Source organism: Manacus vitellinus, unplaced genomic scaffold, assembly GCF_001715985.3.
Source record: "Manacus vitellinus isolate BGI_N305 unplaced genomic scaffold, ASM171598v3 scaffold_20_pilon, whole genome shotgun sequence".
Lineage (NCBI taxonomy): Eukaryota > Metazoa > Chordata > Aves > Passeriformes > Pipridae > Manacus > Manacus vitellinus.
The window spans coordinates 12,554,761-12,567,897 of NW_021939471.1; the positions used below are offsets into that span (position 1 = coordinate 12,554,761).

At 36.8% G+C, this 13,137-nt stretch overlaps 1 protein-coding gene across 1 annotated transcript in view; it reads left to right on the forward strand.

The window, feature by feature from the left end:
* The window catches only part of TTN (titin), a 241,352-nt gene that overhangs the window by 168,109 nt on the left and 60,106 nt on the right, over positions 1-13,137 (forward strand). The window contains exons 217-243 of the mRNA XM_018071672.2: positions 59-343; positions 429-722; positions 1,107-1,406; positions 1,511-1,819; positions 1,910-2,100; positions 2,594-3,023; positions 3,535-3,843; positions 4,250-4,398; positions 4,490-4,522; positions 4,624-4,753; positions 4,854-5,153; positions 5,241-5,558; positions 5,648-5,944; positions 6,047-6,346; positions 7,038-7,352; positions 7,444-7,592; positions 8,460-8,610; positions 8,699-8,980; positions 9,072-9,374; positions 9,483-9,785; positions 9,904-10,185; positions 10,643-10,942; positions 11,033-11,335; positions 11,436-11,744; positions 11,829-12,110; positions 12,337-12,636; positions 12,783-13,076. Of these exons, the coding sequence (XP_017927161.2) occupies positions 59-343; positions 429-722; positions 1,107-1,406; positions 1,511-1,819; positions 1,910-2,100; positions 2,594-3,023; positions 3,535-3,843; positions 4,250-4,398; positions 4,490-4,522; positions 4,624-4,753; positions 4,854-5,153; positions 5,241-5,558; positions 5,648-5,944; positions 6,047-6,346; positions 7,038-7,352; positions 7,444-7,592; positions 8,460-8,610; positions 8,699-8,980; positions 9,072-9,374; positions 9,483-9,785; positions 9,904-10,185; positions 10,643-10,942; positions 11,033-11,335; positions 11,436-11,744; positions 11,829-12,110; positions 12,337-12,636; positions 12,783-13,076 (7,218 nt within the window). The remainder of the gene's footprint in view (positions 1-58; positions 344-428; positions 723-1,106; positions 1,407-1,510; positions 1,820-1,909; positions 2,101-2,593; positions 3,024-3,534; positions 3,844-4,249; positions 4,399-4,489; positions 4,523-4,623; positions 4,754-4,853; positions 5,154-5,240; positions 5,559-5,647; positions 5,945-6,046; positions 6,347-7,037; positions 7,353-7,443; positions 7,593-8,459; positions 8,611-8,698; positions 8,981-9,071; positions 9,375-9,482; positions 9,786-9,903; positions 10,186-10,642; positions 10,943-11,032; positions 11,336-11,435; positions 11,745-11,828; positions 12,111-12,336; positions 12,637-12,782; positions 13,077-13,137) is intronic.

The window sequence follows — 13,137 nt, forward strand, 5'->3', positions numbered from 1 at the left end:
AAAAGGTGGGTTTGAATCCCTCCCTTCAGCTAATGACGTGTTTCTCTCTCTTCCACAGAACCTCCCACTGTTGAGCTAGATGTTTCTGTCAAAGCAGGCATTCAGATCATGGCTGGGCAAACTATTAAAATTCCTGCTATTGTGACAGGACGTCCTACTCCCACCATTGCTTGGACTGTGGAGGATGGTGAACTAGACAAAGATCGAGTTGTTATTGAAAATGTTGGCACAAAATCTGAGTTAACCATTAAGAATGCATTGAGAAAAGACCATGGAAGATATGTAATTACTGCTACCAATAGCAGTGGTTCGAAATCTGCAGGAACCAGAGTTGAAGTATTTGGTAAGAAAAATATTTTCTCAAATCAACTAAGCATTTCTTTTGGTTAGTATGGGTTTTACCGTATTTGTTTGATTTTGTTTTTCAGACGTTCCTGGACCAGTCCTTGACCTAAAACCAGTGGTCACAAACAGAAAGATGTGTTTGCTTAACTGGTCTGATCCCGAAGATGATGGTGGCAGTGATATCATAGGCTTCATTGTTGAACGGAAGGATGCCAAAATGCATACATGGAGACTAGCTGTAGACACAGAAAGATCTAAATGTGATATTACAGGTCTGCTTGAAGGGCAGGAATATAAATTCCGTGTTAGTGCCAAGAACAAATTTGGTACCGGTCCACCTGTTGAAATAGGGCCCATTCTTGCAGTTGACCCATTAGGTAAGACTACTAACTTTATGAGATTTAAAAAAAAAAAAAGTTAATAAAGCAATGTTGTTGTGTGAATTGCTTTCTATACATGAATTGTATTTACTTTTCAATTACATGGATAGGCATCTGCCTTAGATCAGTTACTTTAGTCAGATGTCTAAATCACTTCTGTGAAACTACTATGGTTCTTTATGTATGGCGCCTACGGAGACACTACTTATTACCTTTTTCTCCACATACATGAGAAACTTTATACTATCCATAATTATACTCAGATTCTTTGCATACAAAAGTTATGGTTTTAAAAACCTAGAGCTACTACATTACATTAGCATTTATACAATTTAAAGTTCTCTGATTTTTTTTTTCATTATAATTTGTCTGTGTTAATAGGTCCTCCAACGGCACCTGAGAGGTTCATGTACACAGAGCGAACAAAATCAACCATTACACTTGATTGGAAGCCTCCACGTAGTGATGGTGGCAGTCCCATCTTAGGGTATATTGTTGAGAAGAGGAGACATGATTCAAAAGATTATGAAAGAGTTAATGCAAGGCTCTGTCCAAAAACATCTCTTCTCGTTGAAAAACTTGATGAACTTCATATGTATGAATTCCGTGTCAAAGCTGTTAATGAAATTGGAGAAAGTGAACCATCATTGCCCCTCAACGTAGTCATACAAGATGATGAAGGTATATCTGCTTTAAAGAAATCCATATAAATATCTTCAGAACACTTCAAGGCAATTTCTGTTTCATCTCCATCTTCACTCTGTCATTTTTCTTCTTGTTTTCAGTACCTCCAACTGTTACATTGCGCTTGGCTGTGAGAGGAGATACTATCAAAGTCAAGGCAGGAGAACCAGTTAATATTCCTGCTGATGTGACAGGTCTGCCAATGCCAAAGATTGAATGGGACAAGAATGAAGTTTTAATTGACCAAACATCTGATGCACTTAAGATAACCAAGGAAGAAGTATCTAGAAGTGCAGCAAAAACTGAACTTATCCTGCCTGCAACAGTGAGGAATGATAAAGGCACTTACACTGTGAAAGCTTCCAATCGTCTTGGCACTGCATTTCGCAATGTGCACGTCGAAGTGTATGGTAAGGATGCAACATTTCAATAAAATGCTGCTAATAAAATGCTTTTACCTTTTTCTTAATGTAGTTCTATGTTCTATTGCTTTCATACAGATCGTCCTTCTCCACCAAGAAATCTTACTGTTTCTGATATTAAAGCAGAATCATGCTATTTAACATGGGATGCACCTCTTGATAATGGTGGTAGTGAAATTACCCATTACATTATTGAGAAACGTGATGCTAGTAAGAAGAAATCTGAGTGGGAAGAAGTCTCTACAGGCGCTGTTGAGAGAAGATTTGGGGTAATTTATAAAATATCGTTATTACATACTTTAGTATGCATTAAAAATAACAATATTACATATCTAATGAAATCTGCTACTTGCATAGACACCTGTGCTCACGCTCCATTTGGACACCAGAATTACTGGATGAATGGCCAGTATTTGTATTGGCCATCCATGTATCTGTGTTATCCCTCATGTGACAAAACAAAAGAAATTATTCGCTATTGCTACTTATCTTCAGCTGAGCTAGAAGATATCTTCCTTTCCATTTTCCAGCATTATTCAATTTTACCAACTGCGAAAACAAACATGATGACATTTTTATTTATGTTTGGTCCTATGTACATGAAATAAGAATATCCTTAGGACATCATATGTAGCTGTGTAGTAATAAACAGAGGTATGTCACTGAGATTCCAAGACAGAATTTGAAGTGAAAATCACTGCATATCTCCAAATAAGTTTATTCCAAAAGTAGCCAAGTATTGATTTGAATCTTATTTTTCAGGTATGGAACCTTGCAACAGGTGAAAAATATCAATTTAGAGTCCGAGCTGTAAACAAATATGGAATAAGTGACGAATGCCTCTCAGAAAAAGTTGTTATTAAGGATCCCTACGGCCTTCCTGGACCTCCTGGAAAGCCAAAAGTTTTAGATCGCACCAGATCATCTATGCTGGTGACTTGGGAGCCTCCTTTGGACAATGGTGGCAGCCCAATAACTGGCTACTGGTTGGAGAAGAGAGAAGTGGGAGGCGTCTACTGGGCACGTGTCAACAGGGCTCCGGTAACAAAACCATCAGTAAAAGGTCTACAGCACAATGTGCTTCGTTTGATTGAGGGTGTTGAGTACCAGTTCAGAGTTATGGCTGAAAATCTTGCTGGAATTGGCCCTCCCAGTGAACCATCAGATCCAGCCTTAGCAGCAGATCCCATATGTAAGTATATAATTTGTATGACTGTGTTAAATGACTCTATCACATCAGAACAAAAAATGTGCTACTATTTTTTATTTTTCATTTAGTGCAATTAATCAAATGTTTTGTTTTCATTAAACCAAAAAGAGTATATTGACACAAATAGTTTCCTGATTTGGTGGTTTTCACCATTTTAAAAATAATTAGCTGTAATTTAATTTTTTTATCTCTTTTATGTGCCTAATACTTTGATTACACCAATGCAGACATTGCCAAATAAACTTTAGATCAGAATCATATTTTTATATTATTGTTTTACTTAATTTTTAAAGAGTTTGATATTTATGTCTTGTACCTTAAGCATCTCTTAATAATATAGGTTATATATGCAATTAGTATGTATGTTCTAGAGTTCTTCTCTCCATGTATGAGAGAAGAAAATTAAAATATTTGCATTTTTCTAGAAACTATTCAGAAAAATATAGGAAGACCCTAACTCTCAGGTAATTTTTACTTATTCTCGTTTTGTAAGTTGTTCCTGGTCCACCATCTTGCCCAGAGGTCAAAGACAAAACAAAATCATCTGTAGCTCTTGCATGGAAGCCTCCTCAAAAGGATGGTGGGAGTCCTATAAAAGGATATATTGTTGAAATGCAAGATGAAGGTAGTACTGAATGGAAGAAGGTGAATGAAGGAGACAAACTCTTTCCTACTTGTGAATGCGTTATCCCCAACTTGAAAGAGCTCAGAAAATACCGATTTAGGGTGAAAGCTGTAAATGCTGCTGGAGAATCAGAACCAAGTCCTGCAACATCAGAAATACCTATCCAAGATATTCTAGGTAGGTGTTCTGGGAGCTGATTTAGATATTTCTATCTAAATACCACTTACTGCTGTGAATGTTCAAGCAGGATGCCAAGCAAGTCAAACAGAGTAAAAAATTATGCAAAAATTTAACAAAAGAGTGGCACACATTTTTGAAAGTGTCATGATGACTATTACCAGGGCATGATCTATTAGAAAATTGATAAGCAACTACAGTCATACTAAGGAAACACTCTGTATTTTATGAAGAAATTACTGCAGCAAGTTTTTCTATTTGTATACTTCCCCAGTTTCCACTTCGCACACCCAACCTTTCTCACATAAACATGCATTCTACATGTTTCAGGGGGCTTTCAGATCCACGCTGACAGAAATATCCTTTGAGTAGCTCTTAAAATTTATATATTTAAATATTTTTGCAGAGGAACCAGAAATCTTCCTTGATATTGGAGCACAGGATTTGCTTTCTTGTCGTGCTGGCACAACAATTAAAATCCCAGCTGTTATCAAGGGTCGTCCAGTTCCAAAAACATTTTGGGAGTATGAAGGAAAAGCAAAAACAGCAGCAAAGGTTAGTAAAAGAAATAACTTTTTTCTACACCTGTTTCTAGACATTTAAGCCTATTCCCTTTTATATTTATATAATTTCCCTTTGTTTATAGGAGGGAGGTCATAATGTACCTGAAGAAGCTCAGGTAAAGCAAACAATTTTTTTAATGTCAGTATTGTTGCATTTTTCAAACATTAAAATATTTAAAGTTGATCTATAACTTCTCTTTCTTCTTATAATACATAGGTGGAAGCAACTGATACACGTTCAGAGATTATCATCCCTGAGTGCAACAGAAGTCATTCTGGACGATACAGTATTACAGCAAAGAATAAAGCAGGACAAAAAACAGTGCATGTCAGAGTCAATGTGCTTGGTATGACTTGTATATATTGAAGTATTCAAATACTAGATATTACTCTTATTTTTCTACATACTTATGTAAAATTGTGTCTGTTGTGCTTTTATCTTAACAGATGTCCCCGGTCCACCAAAAGACCTAAAAGTAAGTGATATCACAAGAGGTAGCTGTAAACTTTCATGGAAGATGCCAGATGATGACGGTGGAGACAGAATCAGAGGCTATGTTATAGAAAAAAGAACTATTGATGGGAAGGCCTGGACTAAAGTCAATGCAAACTGTGGCAGTACCTCCTTTGTTGTACCTGATCTCATATCTGGCCAAGAGTATTTCTTCCGGGTACGTGCAGAAAACCGTTTTGGTGTTGGCCCTCCTGCAGAAACCATCCAACGGACCACAGCCAGGGATCCAATTCGTAAGTAAAATTAAATTCATACAAATCCTTTAAAACCAGATGTTACCGTAGAGTGGATTTAATCACATTTCTGTTTTGGTTGTGAAGATCCTCCTGATCCGCCTATTAAACTAAGGATTGGCCTTGTAACCAAGAACACAGTGAGCTTGACATGGAAACCACCAAAGAATGATGGTGGAGCTCCAGTTACACATTATAATGTTGAATGTCTCCGCTGGGATCGTACTGGAGAAGTGAAAGAGTCTTGGAAGCAATGCAACAGACGTGATGTGGAAGAAACAAAGTTTACTGTTGAAGATCTTGTAGAAGGTGGAGAATACGAATTCAGAGTCAAAGCTGTAAATATAGCAGGTCCTAGCAGACCATCAGCCACTGTTGGCCCACTTGTTGTCAAAGACCAGACCTGTAAGTACTAACTGATACCAGTAAATACAAATTTAATTTTAAAATTATGAACTATTTTTTATGTTATTTTTTTCAACATTTCATTGTAGGCCCACCATCTATTGAGCTCAAAGAATTTATGGAGGTTGAAGAAGGAACGGATGTTAAAATTGTGGCCAAGATAAAGGGTGTACCCTTCCCCACATTAACATGGCTAAAAGCCTCTCCAAAGAAACCAGATGACAAATCCCCAGTGCTCTATGATCAACATGTCAACAAGATTGTTGATGAAGATACTTGCACTTTATTAATTCAACAGTCTCGGAGAAATGATACAGGCTTATATACTATAACAGCTGTAAATAATCTGGGAACTGCTTCCAAGGAGATGAGGCTCAATGTTCTGGGTAGATATCTAGAACTCTTATACATTACAGAAATTGATAGCATTTGTTTGATACTTTAGTAGCATTTGAATTAATTCTTCTTTATTAAAATGTATCTTTTAGGTCGTCCTGGACCTCCAGTGGGACCTATTAAATTTGAATCCATTTTGGCTGATAAAATGACAATATCATGGCTTCCTCCATTAGATGATGGTGGTTCTAAGATTACAAACTATGTTATAGAGAAAAAAGAAGCAAATAGGAGGACATGGGTACCTGTTACTAATGAGCCTAAGGAATGCATATTCACTATTCCCAAGTTGATGGAAGGCCATGAGTATGTGTTCCGCATTATGGCACAAAACAAATATGGTATCGGAGAACCTTTGGATAGTGAGCCAGAAACAGCACGAAATATTTTCAGTAAGTAGAAATATACCTTCAAGTGATGGCAGTTGTTTCCATATGCTGGTATGTGTACAGAATCTCTTAAATACCACTACTACTTTTTTCTCTTCACTAAGTAAATTTTCTAGAATAGCTTGAAGAATTTTACCATTAGTGCTTAGTTCTTACAACCATGTGTAGCACTTAAAAATACTGTTCATTCTCCTTGGTATATACTAAAATACAATCTCAACATTTTTAAGGCTTAAATATACAAATAAGTGTTTATCTGATAAGATCCATGTCATTCTATTGTAGTCGAGACAGTATTAACCTCACAATCTCAGGAAGGGTCAATTTCCTGCCTTCACTTCTTAAAGATAAATTAGACACAGTAGCTCTGACATAGAAGAAGTGTTAGGGTGATAGGAGAAAATAATTATTAAAACATCCTGTGTTAGGCTGGGCACTGTAATGAGGTAGTGATCCAGAAAGGCAAGAAAAGAAAAAATGGCAATTGTTATTTAAAGGACAGATACTTTATTGTTCACAGAACTATCTGTACCTGAATAGGGATGAGAAACTGAATGAGGGAAGGAGTCTTGTGCAGATAGGTAACTACCTAGTGCAATGGTGACTCTGTGAGTGCATAGCTGCTCTGCACGCTAGCTGTCTCCATGTTTCTTTAGCATATTTTTTACAAAATATGTGTGAATTTTTTCCCCAGCTGTACCTGGACCTTGTGACAAGCCAACAGTTAGCAGTATAACACGTGACTCAATGACTGTAAACTGGGAAGAACCAGAACATGATGGTGGCTCTCCTATTACCGGCTACTGGTTGGAGCGCAAAGAGACCACTGGAAAGAGATGGACCAGGGTTAACCGAGATCCTATCAAGCCTATGACACTGGGGGTTTCATACAAAGTCACAGGTCTTATTGAAGGCTCTGAATATCAGTTCCGTGTTTCAGCTATCAATGCAGCTGGTGTTGGCCCACCGAGCATGCCATCTGATCCAGCACTTGCTAGAGATCCTATTGGTAAATATTTTAGATTCTTTTTTCCAAAATTTGAAAATATTCAAGTAAGAACATACAATATATTGTTATGCTATGTGATGATATTTTTCAGCCCCACCTGGCCCTCCTATACCAAAAGTTACTGATTGGACAAAGTCTTCTGTAGACTTGGAGTGGACTCCACCAATAAAGGATGGTGGTTCCAGGGTCACTGGATACATTGTTGAGTATAAAGAGGAAGGAAAGGAAGAATGGGAACGGGTAGGTGGAAAACTATTACACAATCTGCATTTCTTCTCTCTGTGTCTGTCAAAGTAAATTGCTGCAGAAAAAAAAACAAACTATCATTTTCTTTATACATTTTTACTATTCAAGTTATTTTCTAAAAGTTTGCATTTTTGCACCATAATTATCTTCATATGTTTAAAATATAAGACCAAACTTAAGTTAGTACTTGCCCCTTCTTGATATCAAGTTAACTTTGCAATTCCTAAACTTAGAATTTAATAATTTCTGTTTAAAGATGTGAGAAAGTGTGTAGGTAATTTGTTATTAAAAAGCCAAAAGACCAAGTTAGAACTGGCACAAAAGTAAGTTTCATTGGTATCAGACAGTGCCAAAGCATTTACAACCACTATGTCCCTACATTTTCCTCCTTTTTTCAATAATACATTACTGAAAATTTAACTGGTGTGCATCTTGGGGATTCTTTATATCTCCATAAACATCTGGGTGCAATTTAAGTAATACCTAAATGTCCTACACTGTAAAAAGCCTTCATATTGGGGTTTGAAAAGAACAGAATTCCTTTTTCTGCCACTTTCACTTACCTGAGTTTTTGTGTCCAGAAACACATGTAATTCTTCTGAGACCAGACTATTGTAATTGCTGTAGCAACCGTCTCTGTAGAATTATCAAAAGATAAGTCTTTAGAATAGCTTGTATGTCCACGTTCTGTATTTCTTTACACAATTTCTGAAGAATTCTATGTGAGGTAGATCCATATATGCTTAATACCATTGTGTGCTTGTAAATCTGAAATAATATCTGATGTAAGACTTGTTTCAAACTTTGCAAAGAAATTGATCATATCTTGATGTTAGCTGACATTACAACAATCTTTTCCAGGTAAAAGATAAAGAAATTAGAGGAACCAAGTTCGTTGTGGCAGGATTAAAAGAAGGATGTTTTTACAAATTTAGAGTTAGAGCAGTGAATGCTGCTGGCATCGGAGAACCTGGAGAAGTCACCGATGTTATTGAAATGAAGGACAGAATTGGTATTTATCATTTTCATTTACATTTTTAGTACCTCTAATTGAAAGTGAGAAAAAAAATTCATTGAATTTTTTTGTTCACCTCCTTCAGTGGCTCCTGATATTAATTTGGATGCAAGTGTCAGGGACAGAATTGTTGTTCATGCTGGAGGAGTAATTCGGATCATAGCATACGTCTCAGGAAAACCACCTCCAACAGTGACTTGGAGCAGGGATGACCACGCTTTGCCAGAAGAAGCCAAAATTGAAGAAACAGCTATTAGTTCTTCTTTAGTCATCAAGAATTGCAAAAGGAGTCACCAGGGTTTATACACTCTTCTTGCTAAAAATGACGGTGGTGAGAGGAAGAAGACAATTATTGTTGATGTGCTAGGTAAATAGCAACTTCAGTTCATGTGAACAAGTACGATTTCTTAAAATTCAGCACGTATACTTAAATACTCCATTTTTTTCCTTGCTTTCAGATGTGCCAGGCCCAGTTGGAATGCCACTCCTTACTGAGAACCTCACCAATGACTCTTGTAAATTGTCATGGTTTACTCCAGAAGATGATGGTGGTTCTCCTATTACCAACTATATAATTGAAAAACGTGAAGCTGACCGTAGAGCTTGGACTCCAGTGAGCTACACAGTTACAAGACAGAATGCTACTATTCAGGGACTCATTGAAGGGAAAGCCTATTTTTTCCGAATTGCAGCTGAGAATCTAATTGGCATGGGTCCATTCACAGAGACAACAAAAGAGATTGTCATTAGAGATCCAATAAGTAAGAATATTTTTGAGTTTGGATAACTGTCATAATATGAGGTGAATATGCAGGAGTATGCTGAATATGCAGAAAAATGCATTTACCATATTTTTTGTTTATTCACAGCTGTTCCTGACCGTCCAGAAGACCTGGAAGTAAAAGCAGTTACCAAGAACTCTGTTACACTAACTTGGAACCCTCCAAAATACAATGGAGGCTCAGATATCACCATGTATGTTCTAGAGAGCCGTCTCATTGGTAAAGACAAATTCCACAAAGTTACAAAGGAGAAAATGCTTGACAGGAAATACACTGTAGAAGGCTTGAAAGAGGGTGACACCTATGAGTATCGTGTGAGTGCTTGCAATATTGTGGGGCAAGGCAAGCCATCATTTTGCACTAAACCAATCACGTGCAAGGATGAAATTGGTATGTATCTTTTTCATATTTCTTTTGAAAACAGTGTTCACAATTACTGATTCCTTACTTTTTCTTATTAATATTGCTGACTTTTGGGGCATTCATGTTTTTCAATACTGTCTTTCAGCTCCTCCCACACTTGACCTTGACTTTAGAGACAAGCTTATTGTTCGAGTTGGTGAAGCTTTCAGCCTGACTGGACGTTACTCAGGCAAGCCTGCACCAAAGGTTACTTGGCTAAAGGATGATATTGTTGTGAAAGAAGATGACCGTATAAAGATCAAGACAACTCCTACAACTCTTTGCTTAGGGATACTAAAATCTGTCCGTGAAGACACAGGCAAATATTGTGTGACTGTAGAGAACAGCACAGGAGCAAGAAAAGGATTTTGTCAAGTGAATGTTGTTGGTAGGTTTTACTGAACAACAGTATTGTCTGTTATTTATTAGTGATTTGAAGTAATTGATTATATAAAATGTAGGTATTGAAGTGTGTTTTTTATTACAATATTTTGATTTACTGCATTTTCAGTTATACTGAAAAGCTACCTATTAATTTCAAATACGTAGTTAAATCTGGATTACTTTATTCAGGATGAATAATTTAATGTCTCTAAATGCATTTAGAGACCATCAACACTGTAGACAATGTTAATCACCAAATACTTTATAAGCATTAAGAAATTAAGTCCAGTGAGTCAAATATATATTAAGGAGGAACAGTCCTGAGGTCTTGATTCCTTATTAAAACTGTGATGTCAGGTTTCTCATTTTATACTGTATTTACTGTATTGACACTTTTTAATCTATGATATTATGTGAAGTTCATATAAAAGCATGGATATGCTTTATTTTTTCTTAAACAGATCGCCCATCACCTCCAGTAGGCCCAGTTATATTTGATGAAGTCTATAAAGATCATATGGTAGTTTCCTGGAAACCTCCATTAGATGATGGAGGCAGTGAAATCACAAATTACATTATTGAGAAGAAGGATACACACAAAGACCTGTGGATGCCAGTTACATCTGCCACAGTGAAGACAACATGCAAAGTTCCTAAGCTGCTTGAAGGAAGAGAATATCAAATTCGAATTTATGCTGAAAATCTTTATGGCATAAGTGATCCTCTCATCTCTGATGAGATGAAAGCCAAGGACCGTTTCCGTATGTTTCTCATTTGCAACCTTACTTTAATACTCTAATCTTTATTCTGTTTGTAATGCTTATACACTCTTTTTTTTTTCCCCACCCCAGGTGTTCCTGATGCACCTGAGCAACCAATCATTAAGGATGTTACCAAAGACTCTGCAGTAGTGGTTTGGAACAAACCGTATGACGGAGGCAAGCCAATAACAAACTATATTGTAGAAAAGAAGGAAACAATGGCTACAAGATGGGTCAAAGCTACCAAAGACCCGATTTTCCCCAGTACAAAGTTCAAAGTACCTGATCTCCTTGAAGGCTGTGAATATGAATTCCGTGTTTCAGCAGAAAATGAAATTGGTGTTGGTGATCCTAGTCCACCATCAAAGCCAATTTTCGCTAGAGATCCAATCGGTAAAGTATCAAATTTCATTTCTCATTGAAATTTTAATGCACTCTTAATTTCAGTTAGAAAAGGATTTTAATAGTTTCTCTTTTTTTGCTTCTTTAACAGCAAAACCAAGTCCACCTGTTAATCCAGAAGCAGTAGATAAAACTAAAAATTCAGTTGATTTATCTTGGCAACCACCACGCCACGATGGAAATGGAAAGATAATTGGCTACCTAATAGAGTATCAGAAAGTTGGAGATGAAGAATGGAAACAGGCTAATCTTACAGCGGATTCTTGTCCTGACACAAAATACAAAGTCACTGGTCTTACTGAGGGTTTGACCTATAAGTTCAGGGTGAAGGCAGTCAATGCAGCAGGTGAATCTGATCCAGCCCACGTTCGTGATCCAGTAGAAGTAAAAGACAGGCTTGGTGAGTTTAATAAAATCAGATAAGTTTACCTAAGAACATTTTTTTCCCCCTCATTTTCCTCAAAACTTATCTTTTTGATTCCAGAACCTCCTGAGTTGATACTTGATGCTAATATGGCCCGAGAACAGTATGTAAAAGCTGGAGATACCCTGCGACTTAGTGCTGTTATTAAAGGTGTTCCATTCCCAAAAGTTACCTGGAAGAAAGGAGATCATGAAGTCTCACCCAAAGCTGATATTGAGGTTACAGGAGTTGGTAGTAAGCTTGAAATTCGTAACACGGTCCATGAAGATGGTGGAATTTACTCCCTGACAGTTGAAAATCCAGCTGGTTCAAAGACTGTCTCAGTAAAAGTCGTGGTCTTAGGTAATCTTTTTGATGTTCCTTTTAAACCACATCTTCTTATTCTATAAATAGAGATTAAGAGAAAAAGGAATTTCTGAAAAATATCAATAAACAAAGTTTTATAAAAAATACACAGTAGAAAAAGGACAAAAATTACATTAAATATATTATCTTGAAATTTACTAAACTTTATAAGAAATGCTTTGATTATCAAATAAATAACAGATTTCATTTTAATCAATTTTAGATAAACCTGGTCCACCCAGAAATATGAAAGTCAGTGATGTTAGAAGCGACTCTTGCTATCTCACTTGGATGGAACCAGAAGATGATGGTGGCTCTGCCATTACCAACTATGTGGTGGAAAGGAAAGATGTAGCTTCTGCACAGTGGGTAGCCATCTCATCATCCTCCAAGAAACGCAGTCATATGGCTAAATATCTGATGGAAGGCACTCAGTATCAATTCCGAGTTGCAGCTGAGAATCAGTTTGGTAGAGGTCCATATGTGGAAACACTTAAGCCTATTAAAGCTATAGATCCACTGCGTAAGTGTTTTTAAGTTACATAATTTGGTTTTTTAATATTGTTATTGGTAATTTTGAGATTGTCATGTTGGTATGAATGTGAACATGATACACTGATACCATAGATTTTTCATCCTAGTAACCATTTTGTGTTTTTATTTTAAAAGATCCTCCAGGGCCACCAAAGAATCTGCATCACGTAGATGTTGACAAGACTGAAGTTTCCCTTGTTTGGGATCGACCAGATCGTGATGGTGGCGCTGAGATAACTGGATATTTGGTGGAATATCAAGAAGATGGTGCAGATGAATGGACAAAGTTCCAGACGGTCCCTATGCTAGACTGTGTTGTTACAGGCCTACAAAAAGGAAAAATATACAAATTCCGTGTGAGAGCTCAGAATATTGTTGGTCTCAGCCTTCCTGATACAACTATACCAATAGAGTGTCAAGAAAAACTAGGTGATTTTTGGTTTTTCATGTTGTTTCACTTATTCTTTCTCTCTTTCTTTATGCATTTCCC